This window comes from Podarcis filfolensis (assembly GCF_964270895.1).
Source record: "Podarcis filfolensis genome assembly, chromosome: 17".
Taxonomy (NCBI): domain Eukaryota; kingdom Metazoa; phylum Chordata; class Lepidosauria; order Squamata; family Lacertidae; genus Podarcis; species Podarcis filfolensis.
In genome coordinates, this window is record NC_139621.1 from 34,366,137 (window position 1) to 34,384,011 (window position 17,875).

At 46.9% G+C, this 17,875-nt stretch overlaps 1 protein-coding gene across 3 annotated transcripts; it reads left to right on the top strand.

Moving 5' to 3' along the window:
• Positions 1 to 1,762: 1,762 nt before the first annotated feature.
• LOC310752703 (perilipin-3-like) lies at positions 1,763 to 15,996 on the top strand. Of its 3 annotated transcripts, XM_083593620.1 has the most exons (8): positions 1,763 to 2,299; positions 5,353 to 5,434; positions 7,256 to 7,442; positions 8,253 to 8,329; positions 9,353 to 9,638; positions 11,157 to 11,359; positions 12,802 to 12,927; positions 14,894 to 15,996. In XM_083593620.1, the coding sequence occupies exons 2-8, from the start codon at positions 5,369 to 5,371 to the stop codon at positions 15,332 to 15,334; spliced, it is 1,386 nt and encodes a 461-aa protein (XP_083449746.1). In that variant the 5' UTR covers positions 1,763 to 2,299; positions 5,353 to 5,368; the 3' UTR covers positions 15,335 to 15,996. The 3 variants fall into 3 exon arrangements, with proteins under 3 accessions (XP_083449746.1, XP_083449744.1, XP_083449745.1); XM_083593618.1 differs by lacking the exon at positions 1,763 to 2,299 and having other exon boundaries at positions 5,219 to 5,434; XM_083593619.1 differs by lacking the exon at positions 1,763 to 2,299 and having other exon boundaries at positions 5,219 to 5,434; positions 8,256 to 8,329.
• Positions 15,997 to 17,875: the final 1,879 nt, after the last annotated feature.

The following is a 17,875-nucleotide window of genomic DNA, read 5'->3' on the forward strand; positions in this document are numbered from 1 at the left end:
AATAATAATAATAATAATAATAATAATAATAATAATAATAATAATAATTTATTATTTATACCCCGCCCATCTGGCTGGGCCTCCCCAGCCACTCTGGGCGGCTTCCATAGAAACCAAAAATACAGTAAAATATCACACGTAAAAAACTTCCCTGAACAGGGCTGCCTTAAGATGTCTTCTGAATGTCAGGTAGTTGTTTATCGCTTTGACATCTGCTGCAAGGGCGTTCCACAGGGCGGGCGCCACTACCGAGAAGGCCCTCTGCCTGGTTCCCTGTAGATGAATCGAACTGCTGGAATTATAGACAAAAGGCCTTTGATATGTCCATCCTTCCCCAGTGGAAAATGTACTACAGCTGCATCTTCAAAATTCACATGATAGCACTGTGATCACACTGGTGATGTCACAGCACACACTAATGAGGTCATAGTTACTGTATCCAGACATCAGAAAGGCGACAGCTCAGTAAGCCCATATATGTTTGGAAATCATCTGGTTTCAATTTTTCGTGCTGGAAAACTATGTAATTCAAAATGAGGATACAGAAATATTGACAATTTGAACACTGCAAAAACTAAAATACTTTCGCGCAAATAAATACTGCTTGTTTAAATGTGACAGAAATGAGAGAGATGTTATTTCATGAGCAGTAGTTCTAGTGGGACACGGGTGGCGCTGTGGGTTAAACCACAGAGCCTGGGACTTGCCAATCAGAAGGTCGGCGGTTCAAATCCCCACGACAGGGTGAGCTCCCGTTGCTCGGTCCCAGCTCCTGCCAACCTAGCAGTTCGAAAGCACATCAAAGTGCAAGTAGATAAATAGGTACCGCTCTGGTGGGAAAGTAAACGGCATTTCCGTGCGCTGCTCTGGTTCACCAGAAGCGGCTTAGTCATGCTGGCCACATGACCCGGAAGCTGTATGCCGGCTCCCTCGGCCAATAAAGCAAGATGAGCGCCCCAACCCCAGAGTCGTCCGCGACTGGACCTAATGGTCAGGGGTCCCTTTACCTTTACTTTTAGTTGTTCTAGTATGGGGTATGTTTTTGCTGGTGCTCCTCAGCAGGTACCGCAAACACTCAGCTTTATTTTTATTACTTTTTATTTACAAAGGCAAGCCTTCAGCCTTCCTAGAAAGGGCTTCATATGCCAGCTGCGCCATTTCCTTCATTCGGTGTGGAAATTTTATTTTCAGTATAAACAGGACTCTGTTTTTGAACATGTACACACACCACTTTTAATTTTTCTCCCGGGTGTGGAGGTGAGGAAAATGGATAACTGGGACATTCCGGGATCAAATCAGAAACTGGGATGACTTCTGTAACTCTGGGACTGGAAAATTGGACACTTGGAGGGTATGGGACTGAGCTATAAGTTGTATGGAGTTCTGTATAACTTCCCATCTCCCTTTAAGGGGGGGGGGGGCTAATGCTGCAATCAGGCATAGATAGAAAGCAGGTGGGAAGGGGTGGTTAACCCTTTTCCTGCTGCCAGTTTCAACTCCTTGTTTGATGGGAGATATTTACTTGGGAGTAAGCACGCGGGTGGCGCTGTGGATTAAACCACAGAGCCTAGGACTTGCCAATCAGAAGGTCGGCGGTTCGAATCCCCGTGACGGGGTGAGCTCCCGTTGCTCGGTCCCTGCTCCTGCCAACCTAGCAGTTCAAAAGCACGTCAAAGTGCAAGTAGATAAATAGGTACCACTGTGGCGGGAAGGTAAACGGCATTTCCGCACACTGCTCTGGTTTGCCAGAAGCGGCTTAGTCATGCTGGCCACATGACCCGGAAGTTGTACGCCGGCTCCCTCGGCCAATAAAGCGAGATGAGCGCCGCAACCCCAGAGTCGGTCACGACTGGACCTAATGGTATGGGGTCCCTTTACCTTTAAGCACCAATGAATTTACTTCTGAGTAAACAATACACAGAGTTGGGCTGCATGACTGCACATTTACTTGGCAGTAAGTTCCACTGAACTCAGTCTTACTTCTGAGTAAACAGTGCATAGGACTGAGCTTTCCCTTCACCAGTGCCCAATGGATGCAAAGGGTAGTGCGAGACAGTGTCAAATTTCTGAGTCATCAGTTGCCAGGCAGAAAATGACCCATCACAGAGTCAACCCACCCTCTTTCTCAAGAAGAGCCACCGATCTACACAACCCCATATTTGCTGTGGTGGGGCAATTCTGATTGCTTTCTTGAGCTGTCACTCAACCATGGTCTGCCTTTGGATGACATCATCACAGGTATATAAAGAAGAGCTCTGCAAGAGAATGTTTGGAAGGTGTGTCAGTGTGGTATTTTGTGGTAAGTTAACATGTTTGTATGTTGTCTTTTGGAGTCCTTAACTAGTTTTTGTGATTCTGCAGCAGGGAAAACCAGGTTGTTGTTGTTTTAATTGAATACATGTTTAAGGCTGGCTGCTAAAATGGCATTAATTCTATAGAAGTTAGAATGCCACACCGTGGGGCTGGATGGCTAGGGAAGCAAGTTATTACTAGGGTGTGGCAACCTTTATGTGTACAATATTAAACACTGCATGCAATTACTTAGTTTTAGCCTGAGGCTGTGCCTCTCCACTTTCCATTCATGCCCTCTGCAGCAGTTAACAGGTGACTGTGTTTCCCCCATGCTATGGAAACCTTGTTTGTTATTTCAGCCTGCTCATATACAGTGCTGGATTTAATTATAAGCTAAACAAGCTATCGCTTAGGGCCCCACTCTCTTGGCCCCCCCCAAAAAAAATTTAAAGGAAAAAAACTGGATGTACATTTCCAGAATATAAGATAAAAATAAAATAAAACCTACTGTATTTTTTGCTCTATAAGACTCACTTTTTCCCTCCTAAAAAGTAAGGGGAAATGTGTGTGTGCGTCTTATGGAGCGAATGCAGGCTGCGCAGCTATCCCAGAAGCCAGAACAGCAAGAGGGATTGCTGCTTTCACTGCGCAGCGATCCCTCTTGCTGTTCTGGCTTCTGAGATTCAGAATTTTTCCCCCCTTGTTTTCTTCCTCCAAAAACTAGATGCGTCTTGTGGTCTGGTGCGTCTTATAGAGCGAAAAATACGGCACATACAGCGACAGTGTTTTGTGTTGTGTAGGCTCCTATGATGCAGCCTGCTAGCCTGCTCCCTAAAATATCACTGGTTTGCTCATTTCTATATATAGGGTGCCCACATTCTGCATGTGCAAATGGCTTTAGATGCCTTTTAGGTCCATAAATTACCATATAGCACATATTCAACACAAAAAACAGTGACAATAAAGGGCCCCATTGCCTTCAGTAGCACAGGGCCTCATCAAACCTAAATCCGGCCCTGCTCATATAAAGTACAGCTGCAGGAGTCAGCTGAAAAGCTGGCAACCTTTCTTGAGACCTCTGGGCAGAGAGGAAACACCACTTGTCACACTTTGCTAGGAGCTCAATACTCCACCCCATTTGCTTGCTTGCCATTTTGCAAGGCTTTAAAGGTAAAGGGACCCCTGACCATTAGGTCCAGCCGTGACCGACTCTGGGGTTGCAATACTCATCTCGTTTAACCCACAGTGCAAGGCTTTAGTTGACCCCAAATAAAGGCATTGCACAACTGTGGGTTTTGGAGCCTCTCCCCTCTTCCTGCCTCCTCTCCTTTTTATGGGCCCATATGGCTGCTTATACTAACTTTTTAAAGGGTCTGTGACAAGCAAATGCATAACGCTACCATGGCCAGGAAGCTTTGAGTGCCACCAGGTGTACACTTAGAGGAACTGCAGCAAATCCTAGGTTTGCCTCTGCTTTATGCAACATGGCATTTTTAAAAAAATCATAGAATCGGAAGGGACCCCAAGGGTCATCTAGTCCAACCCTCTGCAATCCAGGAATTGGAGGCCAAAATATCTCTGAGCTAGGCTTTACTAACTTGTTTTGCAGGGGGAAAACCACATTGCAAGTACTGTGATTGTGCTCATATTTTGAGTAGGTATTTAATTAAAGCCATATTGCCTTTAATTTAAAGATGGGATAAAAATTCAACAAACCTAAGCTGGGGGGGGGGGGGGAAATCAAACCCTAGATGCGTTTTTACTCTCAGTATATGCGTTTTTACTCTCAGATTGAATGTATTGCCCTCGGCTGTATATATGGGACGATTCCAATGGATTGCACACGAAAAACGCTTATGTCCCTATGGAGATGGCAGTGCCGAATCCGTACTTTATAAAGACTTGAGGAATGAGATTATCACCCCTCTTTTATTGTCCATTCTGGGTCGCCCAACCACTGCCACAGTGTCCTTTCCCTTGGCAGATCCAGATGAGCAGGTGACAGCAAAGGTTGCAAGGTTTTTAGCTGGGGCGATCAGAATAAGATCCACTATTTGACTATTGATTCAAAACCCTAAGATGTATTTTATATAATTGACTTTTTATTTCTATTCTTGTTTTATTGCTATGGCCGATGGCTGGCGCAAATAAAGATTCATTCATTCATTCTTTCAAAATCAAACTCTCCCCAACTCCTGCAGTAAGAAGTTCCAAACACCCCACACTCAGACTAAGGTGAGTTTAAATTGTGGGTTCTCAGTTACAACCGTGAAAGTAGGGAATCATAGAATCGGAGAGGACCACGAGGGTCATCTAGTCCAACCCGTTGCAATGCAGGAAACTTTTGCCCAACGTGTGGCTTGAACCCACAGCCTTGAGATTCAGAGTCTTCTGCTCTACCGACTGAGCTATGAAGACTTCCTTCTCAGTCACAGTGAGCCAGTTGTGGGGTCCTTTGTCCAGCAAAGCCCAAACAATTCTTTTCTCTACAGAAGATTTGGAGAAAAAGAGTTAAGGGCAGTTAACTCTTCTGGGAATAAAACAAATGGAGCTATTGTACTTCTTCTTTCTTTTTTAGATTTCTTGCATGCTTTATAGGTAATGCTTTATGGGAAATTATTTTGCATGGCGTATATCTTTTAATTGCTTCGGGAGTCCCACCCGATACAGCTTATGCACAATACACTTAAAGCTGCGTTTAAATTTTGGGAGCTGTAGTTTACCTTTCACAGAGCAATGAGTCCCTGCACCCTTAAGAAACCATAGTTTTCAGCAGTGCTTTTTTCTGGGTGTGTGTGTGTGCAGGGGTATGCATACCCCTAAACATTTTGTGAATCTTTGCACTTTTGTTCATTTACTGTATTTATTTCCCCCGATTTGAACTATAAAATGGTGATTTTCTTGAATCAAAATGAGAGTGCCCCAAGCATCTTCTTTAAGAAAAAAAGCACTGGTTTTCAAGAAATATTTGGAGGAAATGATGTGCTTTGAATATATGGCATGGACACACCCAGTCTAAGAGATGATAGGTATCGTTGGTCTTGCCTGTTCTTTCCAGAGTGACTTAGTTTATGCCATGGCATCGGAAAACAAAGACATGGCAGCAGCTGCTTCTGACCCCAAGAACAATGAAGATCAGCAGGTGAGTAGTTCTTGGTGATGGTCATTTGATGGGAGAAACCATTGATGCTCCGAGTTGAGCTCCAAAGCAGACATGTCATTCTACAGTACACAGTGGCGTAGCGTGGGGGGTGCAGGGGGGGCCGGCCGCACCGGGCGCAACATCTGGGGGGGCGTGCTCGCACTCGCAGCTCTCTGCCCCTACCTGGCTCACTCACTCTCTCTCACTGCAGTGCTGGCTGTGCGAATCCGATCCGAGCCGCCGGGTCGCCGCCCACTGTGGAGGGGGTGGGTGCCAGGCGTGCGGTGCAGAGAGAGGGCGAGGGACTATCTGGGGGAGGGACAGTGCAGCGGCCGCCCAGCGCAGCGCTGAGCGCGGGAGAGAACCACACCAGACCAGCCCAGGCAGCAGCAAGAAGAAGCTGGCAGCGGCGGCAGGTTAGGGGTTAGGGGGCGCAAATTACTTGCCTTGCCCCGGGTTAGGGGGCGCAAATTACTTGCCTTGCCCTGGGTTAGGGGGCGCAAATTACTTGCCTTGCCCCGGGTGCTGACAACCCACGCTACGCCGCTGACAGTACATAGAACACTCCTCCCTCTGCCTTAGGAAGGCTTTTGCCTTTAGTCTGCTGAGTGGAGTAGCAACACAGCACAAGTTGTTGCATATCTTAATATTGTGCAGTTTGAAGTAGCTGGGGGGGGGGAACTGACTCCTTTTGGAAGGAGTCATTGTCCAGGCCCATAAAATATTATCCAAACTTTACTAGCATAACCCTTTTAAAAACCGAACATAAGCGTTAAAGATACCCCTCCAAATATCCATACAATACCTTGTGCTTTCCAGCGCAGGCTCAGCATCTTAGAAAATATGGAATATAGTCGTACCTTGGTTCTTGAACGCCTTGGTACTCGTACGTTTTGGCTCCTGAACACCGCAAACCCAGAAGTAAGTGTTCCGGTCTGCGAACATTTTTCGGAAGCCGGATGTCCGATGCAGCTTTCGCTTGAGTGCAGGAAGTTCCTGTAGCCAATCGGAAGCCATGCCTTGGTTTTTGAACCGTTTTGGAAGTTGAATGGATTAAGTTCGGGAACCAAGGAACCACTGTAATCCAAACAGACCTATAAACAAAGGTCTCTCTTTAACAGCATCCAATTCCCTGGTGCTGTTTTCCTTGAGAGTTTCATTTACATCTTCTGTTCTCTGTTGGGTTCAGAGAAACAATATCAGCCACCACCCTTTGAAGATGGCAGATTTGCAATTTAACACCTTTGCACCTGATCTAATGTTACAATAGTTTAGAGCAGGCTTCCTCAATCTCAGCCCACCAGATGTTTTTGGCCTACAACTCCCATGATCCCTAGCTAGCAGGACCAGTGGTCAGGGATGATGGGAATTGTAGTCTCAAAACCTCTGGAGGGCTGAGTTTGAGGAAGCCTGGTTTAGAGTAACAGAAGACATTCAACAAATATTAACCCATTGAGAAGTTCAGTGTCCTTTTGAAAACAACTGTGGAAAACCCCCAACGTTAGCCATTTTCCATTTTAAACCTTCATTAATACACACGCATCTTTCATTTCTGTGTGAATTAAAGCAATTATACTTAACACAGATGAGTCAGACAAGAACTGGCTAGATTCTGCCTTAGCAACAACATCTAGAGGACCAAGGCTTCTTCATTCCTAATCTGCAGAGTTTCGTTCCCTTAAACCCATGTATTCCCAGTTCTGCTGGCCAGTCACATATCAAGAGAGGGGTTGGTTTCAAATGGAGTCTTTGTTGACTGCCCCCTGGCCTTGGGTTGCTGACACCGGTTGCCTTGTCTGCTTCACGTTCCTTTGCTTCTAGAACCTGGTGAGCAGAGTGGCCTCGGTTTCCCTGAGTGCTGCTTGCGAAATGGTCTCCACCACATACTCTTCAATCAAAGAGAACATTCCGGTCTTCAAATCTTTCTGTGATGTGGCCGAGACAGGGATGAGGACAATTGCTTCGGCCACAGTCAGCAGGGTGCAGCCTCTTTTCAGCAAGCCCCAGAGTGAGTAAATGGCCGGCTCTGTGGGATGGGGAGAGAAATTCAATTCTGTTCCCATTTAAAGGCAAACTACCGTAACCATTTTTTGCGTTTTCCGAAACAATGCCTGAACTGAAACACAGCCGTCTTTCAAAATTGCTGTGTATCCAAATTTTGCAGTGCAGCTCCCCAGATGTGTGTCCAAAAGTGTATATTATGTGGTAAAGCATGCATATAAATGCATATATTAGTGCGAGCGACATCCCAAAATATAGAGAAATTGCTTTGCAACCATGTGTATGTTAGGCAAAAGTAGTAGGAGAAATTTGCCCAGCGATGCTGATGGATTTTTTATGAGAACTTTTTAAAAATAAGATAAAAAACTGATGTGGAAATGTAGGGAATTGATCTTAAGATTTGAAGAAAAATGTGAAACTGCAAAAACCCCAAATGAATATATTCACCTATCCCTACCCTTTGTGGAGTGTTTTCCAGTGTCCCCATAAGTTCATGGTGGTGGTAGTAAGTTCCACACAGAGAAAAGGAGTGGAAATTAGCTTGCAAAAATCTAATGACCACATGAAATTTTACCTTCTGTTGCAGAACAATATTAAATGGTCAGTGAAACATCACAAAACAAATGTCATTGTCAGTATATATAGCACATTTTCCACAGGGAAACTCATGCTCAAAGCAGTTCACACAAAGATCTAAAACAATAACTGTACATAACATATAAGACGTAATAGGAGCATCTATTGTTGTTGGTGCAACTGTCTAAAATTGCACTGTGCCAACGATAACTATTTAATATCTATTTTTTAAAAAATCCAGCAGCAGATGTGCAGAACAGCCGAGATCTGGACAAAGTGGAGGAAAAGGAATTGATAGTTCAAGGACCAGCTGATCAGGTAACCACTGTCCAGACTTCAACTGGTCCCTATTATGAATTTGTCCATCTGATAATGGGGTGGTCCTGATGGCTAGGAGGTTAACAAAAGAACATGAATAGTCTTTGGAGGCTGGAAGACTCTCACTAGGTGATGACCTTCAGCTAGCTTAGGAACCTGTGGCTCTCCAGAGGTTGGCTGGGCTACAGATCCCATAATCCCGGTCCACTGGCCATATTGGCTGGGGCTGGTGTGTGCTGGAATTTAGCCGTGTCTGGCAGTGTCTTAGGTTCCCCATCCCTGAGTCAGCAGGAGATGTTGTTAAGCAACCTCAAGCTGGAGGAGAAGAGCTGTAAGTTAAGCAGTACTCAATGGAGAGGCTTTAGGCTTCACCTAGCTTCTAGGAATCTGATGCAGACGTCCATCTGTTTCTGCTGGGCTCTGGTTGCCTGATGTTTATTTACAGATGTGCACCGGGACGCGGGTGGCGTTGTGGTCTAAACCACTGAGCTTCTTGGGCTTGTCGATCAGAAGGTCGGCGGTTCGAATCCCCACGACGGGGTGAGCTCCCGTTGCTCGGTCCCTGCTCCTGCCAACCTAGCAGTTCGAAAGCATGCCAAAAGTGCAAGTTGATAAATAGGTACCGCTCTGATGGGAAGGTAAACGGCGTTTCCGTGCGCTGCTCTGGTTTGCCAGAAGCGGCTTAGTCATGCTGGCCATATGATCCAGAAGCTGTACGCTGGCTCTCTTGGCCAATAAAGCGAGATGAGCGCCGCAACCCCAGAGTCGGCCACGACTGGACCTAATGGTCAGGGGCCCCTTTACCTTTTTACTTGAAGTCTCCCATGTATTCTTTGCCAAAAAACTGAATCCTGTAACACTTTCCCCAAATACCTTCCTGCTCGGATGTAGGACGCATGCAACATGGTCCATCTTTGAAGGCTAATCTGTGGGCGGCAGATGAATACGGAAAGTTTTAAGAGCTACTTTTGTGAACAAGTTTTGCTAGGTTGCCCTGATGCTGACTGCTTCTCCCCTCCCTAGGGGAGCCCAGATAAAAAGGAGACGGCGTCATCTACGGAGACAGTTGCAACAGCAGCGGTTTGCCCAGCAGCTGCCGAATCAAAGGACGTGGTCCCCGGCATGCTGGACCTGGTTAAAGATGCTGTCCGAGGGAGTGTTGAGATGACCACGTCTGCGCTAACCAGTGGCATGAACACTGTGATGGGCTCCAGCATAGGCCAGATGGCCTCCAGTGCCGTTGAGGCTGTGATGGGGAAGTCTGAGGAGATGGTGGACCACTACCTCCCAATGTCTGATGAGGAGCTAGGTCAGTCGATGCTTGTCTGTTAGCCGCCTCTACCTGCGCACGAGTGGTCTGCGCCATGCTCATGCATGCACATGGTGTTATTTAGTATCTTCTAAGCACAGTTGTAGAATTGACGCGGGTGGCACTGTGGGTTAAACCACAGAGCCTAGGACTTGTCGATTGGAAGGTCGGCGGTTCGAATCCCCGCGATGGGGTGAGCTCCTGTTGCTCGGTCCTTGCTCCTGCCCACCTAGCAGTTCAAAAGCACGTCAAAGTGCAAGTAGATAAATAGGTAAACGAGAAGGTAAACTGCGTTTCCGTGCACTGCTCTGGTTCACTAGAAGTGGCTTAGTCATGCTGGCCACATAACCCGGAAGCTGTACGCTAGCTCCCTCAGCCAATAAAGCGAGATGAGCGCCGCAACCCCAGAGTCAGTCACGACTGGACCTAATGGTCAGGGGTCCCTTTACCTTTACCTTTAAGCACAGTTGAAGAGAGAACTAGGCTGAACCAGCCACACAATGTCCACTGCAGTGCAGATTCCTATTGCAAGCTCCCCCACAATCTGAAAACTAAAATTCTCCATCTGTGCAATCCACATTCTGTACTAAAACAGAATTGAGCAAATGTGTGCATTGTTCTGTGACTTTCCTGCTGTTCTCCAGCTTTGCTTAATTCGGGGTGGGAGAGCTCTTTGGAAGCCAGAGGGAGGCGTGGTAGCAAATGTCAATAGGCCTTGCCTTGGGAGGAAATGGGTAATCAAGCTCATTCTTGTTACAGATAGGTAGCTGTGTTGGTCTGCCATAGTCAAAACAAAAAAAAAATTTTTTTCTTCCAGTAGCACCTTAAAGACCAACTAAGTTAGTTCTTGGTATGAGCTTTCGTGTGCATGCACGTGTATCTGAAGAAGTGTGCATGCACACGAAAGCTCATACCAAGAACTAACTTAGTTGGTCTTTAAGGTGCTACTGGAAGAAAAAAAAATTTTTTTTGTTCAAGCTCATTCTTGTAATCTCAGTCTATCTGAAAAGTTCAGAATGTGAAGAGGTTTGAGCTAGTTGCTCCTGCTCATACCGCATGGCTCTCACCAGCCTCTCCAGAGTTCCTATACCAACAACCTAGGAACTTTTACCACTTTGTAAGTAAACTAAGTTTTGCTGCCTGTGCAACTATTCCAAAGCACCTGAATCTGACCTTTTGAGAGTTTGTAAGTAAACCATTTTTAACTTGCCAAAGGTCTGTCCCTATGCTGGGGGAAGAGGGAAACTTTGGAAAGAAGCTTTTAATGGGCATATTGGAACTCACTTTGAAGGACATATTTTAAAGCTTTAACAGTCTAGATTACTTTACCTTGCTGCATATTTTGTGACTTTATATCTCTGCTGGGGTTCTCCCACCCAAAAGTACATGCCCCAAACTTGGATCTTGGTATCCAGGAATTCCAGGATGCATATGTATATTTGCACCGACAATATTTAGGGCGTTCTGCATATTTCCAGGGCTTGCTAAGTTCTAAAGTGTGTAATGCCTTCCTTTCAGCTACTCTTGCAGCTGCTGTGGAGGAGACAGAGACCTCCTCTTCCATTGAGAAGCAAAGGCAGCAGCGGAGCTACTATGTGCGCCTGGGTTCCCTCTCCAACAGGGTGCGCCAGAGAGCCTACCAGCACACCCTGGGCAAGCTGCGCCAAACCAGGCAGAAGATGCAGGAGACTCTGTCCCAGCTCCAGCAAGCAATGGACTTGGTATAAGCACTTTTCTAGTCTCTGGTAGTGCTTGCTCTAGGTCAACCTTCTCTAACCTCTGCTGTTGCAGACTGCAACTCCCACCAGAGCCACCTGGCATGGCTGCATGATACAGAGGCTGCTAGTTGTGCTGGTTGATGGGAGCTGTAGTCCAAAACAGCCCCAGGTTGACAAAGGCAACTCTGGGGTGGTTGTTTTTTTTTGGAAAAATGTGCTGGGTTCAGTTGCACAATGCACATACCTATAGCTCAGGGTTGTGAATTCCAGATGTGATGTCCACCAGCCTTGATAACGTAAAAGAGGACAGTGCAACTTTAATAATAATAATTTAATAATGATAATTTATTATTTCAACCCTGCCCATCTGGCTGGGCTTCCCCAGCCACTCTGGGCAGCTTCCAACAAAGATTAAAAGTACATTAAAATGTCACACATCAAAAACTTCCCTAAATATACTTAAATCACTAACTGACCATTGAAGCTGAAGGGGGTGTGTCTGTTTGTTCAGATGTGGTGCCCCTGAACACCGATGTTGTGGGACAAACTGGGTGAAGGGTGGCAACTTTCAGGTCCTGCTCTTGAGCTTTCCAGAGGGGCTGGATCTACACGGACCTGTTTAACATTATTAGAACGATATTAGATATATCATTCTAAAACGTCACAGGGCATACTTGTAAATCAAAGTGGTTTTCTTAGCTTGTTCCCCCCCCCCCCCCGTCAAAACGCTGCTGGTAGATCAGCAGCACCCTCTGGTGTCACATTTTAATAATGCTTTAAGAACATTAAATGCGGTACACCTGATGTCCACCTGCATTACTATAATCCTTCCCTAGGTAAAGGTAAAGGGACCCCTGACCATTAGGTCCAGTTGTGACTGACTCTGGGGTTGCAGCGCTCATCTCGCTTTATTGGCCGAGGGAGCTGGCGTACAGCTTCCAGGTCATGTGGCCAGCATGACTAAGCGAACCAGAGCAGCGCATGGAAATGCCCTTTACCTTCCCGCCGGAGCGGTACCTATTTATCTGCTTGCACTTTGATGTGCTTTTGAGCTGCTAGGTTGGCAGGAGCAGGGACCGAGCAACAGGAGCTCACCCCGTCACGGGGATTCGAACCGCTGACCTTCTGATCGGCAAGTCCTAGGCTCTGTGGTTTAACCCACAGCGTCCCTTCCCTAACCCCTCCTTAATGTTAAAAACCATGTGTGTCAATCCACCTGGGTGCCGGTTGCCTGATCAGCAAGGCACGCCATGTTCTGTTGCCAAAGCAGACTGGTTCATTTTATTTGTGTGGCAAAAGTACCTCCCAAAATGTGAGATGTGATTGTCCTTGGGAGAGTCAGTCCCACTGAGCTTCATTTGAGAGACTTTCTGCTTTTTACTGTTTCGCTTGGAAGTATCTCTCTTTTCTAAATGTTCTTAATGTTCTCGCTGCTAATTTCCTAGATTGCATTTGCCAGACACACAGACCAGAAAGATCAAGGCGGGCAGGAGGAACTGCGGCAGAAGTGGTTGGAGTGGAGCAAGGATCAGTTGGGACAGAGCTATTCCACTGGAGAGAACCCAGCAGAGGTATGTTGTGTTCTTGGCTTCCTCGATGCATTTCCCAGAGAAGGGCCCATTGGGACACAGGATGGCTTGCTCTCGTGACAAAGCTCAGCAGACCATAGCCTGGATGGGGCGCCCTGCTAAGTAAATCATGGTAGCATAGCTGTCAACTTACAGATTTGAAAATAAGGGACCAGCAGCCTCGAAAATAAGGGATCAGCAGCCAAAATAAGGGATTTTCCAGGCACAGGTATGTTCAGCTTCTGAGCCCCTCCAAGCCAAAGGCAGAAAGCTGAGCCAGCAGCCAAATGAAGCCTTAAGCGGTGGTTCCCACAGCGCAGCAACCCAGCAAAGGGGATGCAGCAAGGGAAGCCACCGTCACCTCTCCGCTGGGAAGCGCTGAGCAAAGGCGAGTCCCCAGGCAATGAGGCCGATTTGATCGGCACAAGGCATGCAAGCTCCACCCCCCAGTTGTTCTTAGACTCCTTATTGGGTGAGCAATGCAGCCAAGCAACACAGTTGGAACCTCCCTCCTCCCTGGCTGGCAGGGAGGGAGGGAGAGGAGCTGCTTCCTTTGAAACCCGGGAAATTTAAGGGACATCATCAATAAGTGACAGCAGCAGGACACAGCGCTGGGATAAGGGACTGTCCCGCCAAATAAGGGTCGGTTGACAGCTATGTGGTAGCTAAAGGGAGATCAGGATGAATAACAATAGTCTCATATTGTTTGGGTTTTGGAGAGCGTGCCTGAATCACAGGTAGGGCAAGAGCCACAAAAATAAAACACAAAACTACAATATGGTCTGAACGGAGGATAATCAAACTTTCAGCACCAGTTTTAAGTGGAAGTTAAAGTTTCTGCTTACTTTATGATTTGTGTGGATGGGCAAAAGTGAGTGAAGTTCAGAAAAAGACAAGAACTGAAGACTTCCATTGCAGAAGACTGACCAATCTCTGCTCTGTGCCATATCCAAACCCCATTGCCTGATGCATCTGCTGAAGGTTTGCCATCCCTGTCTTAACTACAATTAATCCAGAATGTGGCCATATAACACTGGTCCTGAAAGACCTAAATTGGCTCCCAGGACGTTTCTGAGCACAATTCAAAGTGTTGGTGCTGACCTTTAAAGCCCTAAACAGCCCCGGCCCAGTATACCTGAAGGAGCGTCTCCACCCCCTTACTCAGCCTGGACACTGAGGTCCAGCTCCAAGGGCCTTCTGGCAGTTCTCTCATTGTGAGAAGTGAGGTTACAGGGAACCAGGCAGAAGGCCTTCTCAGTAGTGGTGCCTGCATTGTGGAGCACCCTCCCACCAGATGTCAAGGAAATAAACAACTCTTTATCTTTTAGAAGACATTTGAAGGCAGCCCTGTTTAGGGAAGTTTTTAATGTTTGATGTTTTATTGTGTTTTTAACATTCTGTTAAGGGATGTGGGCGCTGTGGTTTAAACCACAGAGCCTAGAACTTGCCAATCAGAAGGTCGGCGGTTCGAATCCCCACGACAGGGTGAGCTCCCGTTGCTCGGTCCCTGCTCCTGCCAACCTAGCAGTTCGAAATCATAAAGTGCAAGTAGATAAATAGGTACCGCTCCAGCGGGAAGGTAAACGGCGTTTCCGTGCGCTGCTCTGGTTCGCCAGAAGCGGCTTAGTCATGCTGGCCACATGACCCGGAAGCTGTACACCGGCTCCCTCGGCCAATAAAGCGAGATGAGCGCCACAACCCCAGAGTCGGTCACGACTGGACCTAATGGTCAGGGGTCCCCGTTTACCCCCCCTTAATATTCTGTTGGGAGCCACCCAGGGTGGCTGGGGAAACTTAGCCAGATGGGCGGGGTATGAATTCTTCTTCTTCTTCTTCTTCTTCTTCTTCTTCTTCTTCTTCTTCTTCTTCTTCTTCTTCTTCTTCTTCTTCTTCGTTGTTGTTGTTGTTGTTGTTGTTTTGTTACTACTACTACTACTATTATTACTAACACCTCTCTCTTTCTCTCCAGCAGATGGAATCCCAGGCTCTAGGCATGTCCCGCAACATTGCCCAGCAGATTCAGGCTGCCTGCCAGAGCCTCCTGGCCAACATGCAGGGTCTCCCTGCAGCCCTCCAAGAAAAGGTGCAGCAAGCTTACAGCTACATGGAGGAGCTACAGGCTGCTTTTTCCAGTGCCAAGTCATTCCAGGAGCTTCCTAGTGGCCTTTTGATGCAGCGCCAGGAAACAATGGGCAAAATCTGGCAGGCTGGGGATGAGGTCCTGGAGTACGTGATGCAGTCCACTCCCCTGAACTGGATTGTGGGGCCCTTCTCCCCAGAAGAGGTCTCTCCTCCTGAACCTTTGGCCGAATCCCAAGCAGCAGAGGTGCCTCCATCTGTGAAGGAATTGGAGGTAGATGTCCAAAGGATGGAAGTTCCTGGATCCAGTGCTTTGAACAATCAAGCCTAACCTGCAATCTGCAGCCAGGTTGCTTCAGTTTTTCCCAGTACACAGAGCTCAGCAATGCTTCATGTTGTTGAGGCCTCTTTGTTGCAGAACTTGCTAACTAAAATGTGAAGCAGTGCAGTTTTCTTAGCAGCTTGTAGGTGACAAAAACTGTACCTCCAAAGCAGTTTGGTCCATCTCCTATGGCAGTGCCAAGCTGACCTCTATAGAGGCTGTTCAATGCAGTTTCTCAGCAAAGCACCAAACCAATCTCAACAGGGCACAAATGAATGGATGCTACCTGACTAAGGACTGGTTCAGGGTCACTTCTCCTACTTGAATTAATATCTAGAAAAGGATGCATCTAGACCGGTGTTTCCCAAACTTGGGCCTCCAGCTGTTTTGGGACTACAATTCCCATCATCCCTGACCACTTGTCCTGCTAGCTGGGGATGATGGGAGTCGTAGTCTGAAAACAGCTGGAGACCCAAGTTTGGGGAACACTGATCTAGACGTTAACAGCAAACAACAGGTTAGCATCTAGTTTCAGCCCAGGACTTCTTTAGCTGGTGTTGACTAGGACTTCCCTATGCCTCATAAAATTTATGGTGATCTGTTATCTTTCAAGCTTCTTGACCACTGAACAAGAGCAAACACTTCATGTCAAAGATAAAGTAAACCAATTTGCATCTCAAACTGTGGCTCTGGATTTTTTCTTCCCTGTCAGAGAAATGCCTTGGCACTGCTGCTTAAGATCTGGCTTTTGGTACTAGAATATAAGGGACGTGGGTGGCGCTGTGGTCTAAACCACTGAGCCTCTTGGGCTTGCTGATTGGAAGGTCGGTGGTTCGAATCCCTGTGCCGGGGTGAGCTCCCGTTGCTCTGTCCCAGCTCCTGCCAACCTAGCAGCTCAAAAGCACACCAGTGCAAGTAGATAAATAGGTACCGCTCTGGCGGGAAGGTAAACGGCATTTCCATGCGCTCTGGCTTCCGTCATGGTGTCCCGTTGTGCCAGAAGCAGTTTACGCATGCTGGCTGCATGACACGGAAAGCTGTCTGTGGCCAAACGCCAGCTCCCTCAGCCTAAAAGCAATATAAGCGCTGCAACCTCATAGTTGCCTTTGACTGGACTTAACCATCCAGGGGTCCTTTACCTTTACTAGATTACAGTGGTACCTTGGGTTACATACGCTTCAGGTTACATACGCTTCAGGTTACACACTCCGATAACCCAGAAATAGTGCTTCAGGTTAAGAACTTTGCTTCAGGATGAGAACAGAAATTGTGCTCCAGCGGCGCAGCAGCAGCAGGAGGCCCCATTAGCTAAAGTGGTGCTTCAGGTTAAGAACAGTTTCAGGTTAAGTACGGACCTCCGGAACGAATTAAGTACTTAACCCAAGGTACCACTGTATAAAGATAACACAGTAGACATGAAATACGCATGCAAATAGAACATCTCTCCACTTCTACGTAAAAACAGAATGTGACAAACTGTGGCACATTGTTTAAATAGGAATGCAGCCACTGGGAAGCAAAAGTAGCAACTTCTGCTTACGTTTGGCATGATAAATATGTAATTTAAGTAGAATATGATCCATAAACAGCCCTTAACCTCAGCTGTCAACAAATATCTGTTTTCTCTGAAAGACTAATTAAGAACGTGGTGCTTCCCAGATCTATTTTGTCTTTCCCAGCACCAGAGAAGCGACTTGTAAAAATGATGACTGTCCTCTTACAGAGCTTCAACCTCTATTCTTGGACATGGGTTTTCTTTGTACATGCACTTTGTAATAAATCTAGAAAACATCCAGTCATACGCAGCAAGGGTGAAGGCCGAGCTTCTTCCCATCTTTGTATTTACCATAAAAAACACCAGGGAGCAGTAAGGCCTTTTCCCCTCTTGTGATGCATACTCAGTCATTTAACAGTTGGTACATTTTCCATGTTAAGTAAGGTAAAGGTACCCCTGCCTGTATGGGCCAGTCGTGTCCGACTCTAGGGTTGTGCGCCCATCTCACTTAAGAGGCCGGGGGCCAGCGCTGTCCGGAGACACTTCCAGGTCACGTGGCCAGCGTGATGAAGCTGCTCTGGCGAGCCGGCACCAGCGCAGCACACGGAAACGCCGTTTACCTTCCCGCTAGAAAGCGGTACCTATTTATCTACTTGCACTTAAGGGTGCTTTCGAACTGCTAGGTGGGCAGGAGCTGGGACCGAACGACGGGAGCTCACCCTGCTGCGGGGATTCGAACCGCCGACCATGCGATCGGCAAGCCCTAGGCGCTGAGGATTTACCCACAGCGCCACCCGCGCCCCTTGTTAAGTAAAGCCTCTATCAATATTTCACCCCAAAATTCCAATGGACAAAAGCAAGGAATTGCAAGCTAAGGAATGGTTCAGACAATTATCAGTTCTATTTTTGACTGTGGTTAAACTGTCCAAGCCAATACTTTCGTTGTGCATTAATTCAGAATAGCTGCCATATTAGTTTACAGTGCCAAAAAAAGGTGGGGTAAATCTCTTGATTTTTCTGTGCTTTAAAGAACTGCACAATTGAGGTTGCTAACT

Bases quoted from the DNA above. Each gene is read 5' to 3' on its own strand.
- LOC310752703 (XM_083593618.1), top strand. From the start codon at position 5,315: ATGATAGGTATCGTTGGTCTTGCCTGTTCTTTCCAGAGTGACTTAGTT. The intron at 5,435-7,255 runs GTGAGTAGTTCT...CTTTGCTTCTAG, and splicing joins AGAACAATGAAGATCAGCAG to AACCTGGTGAGCAGAGTGGC. The intron at 7,443-8,252 runs GTGAGTAAATGG...TAAAAAATCCAG, and splicing joins TCTTTTCAGCAAGCCCCAGA to CAGCAGATGTGCAGAACAGC.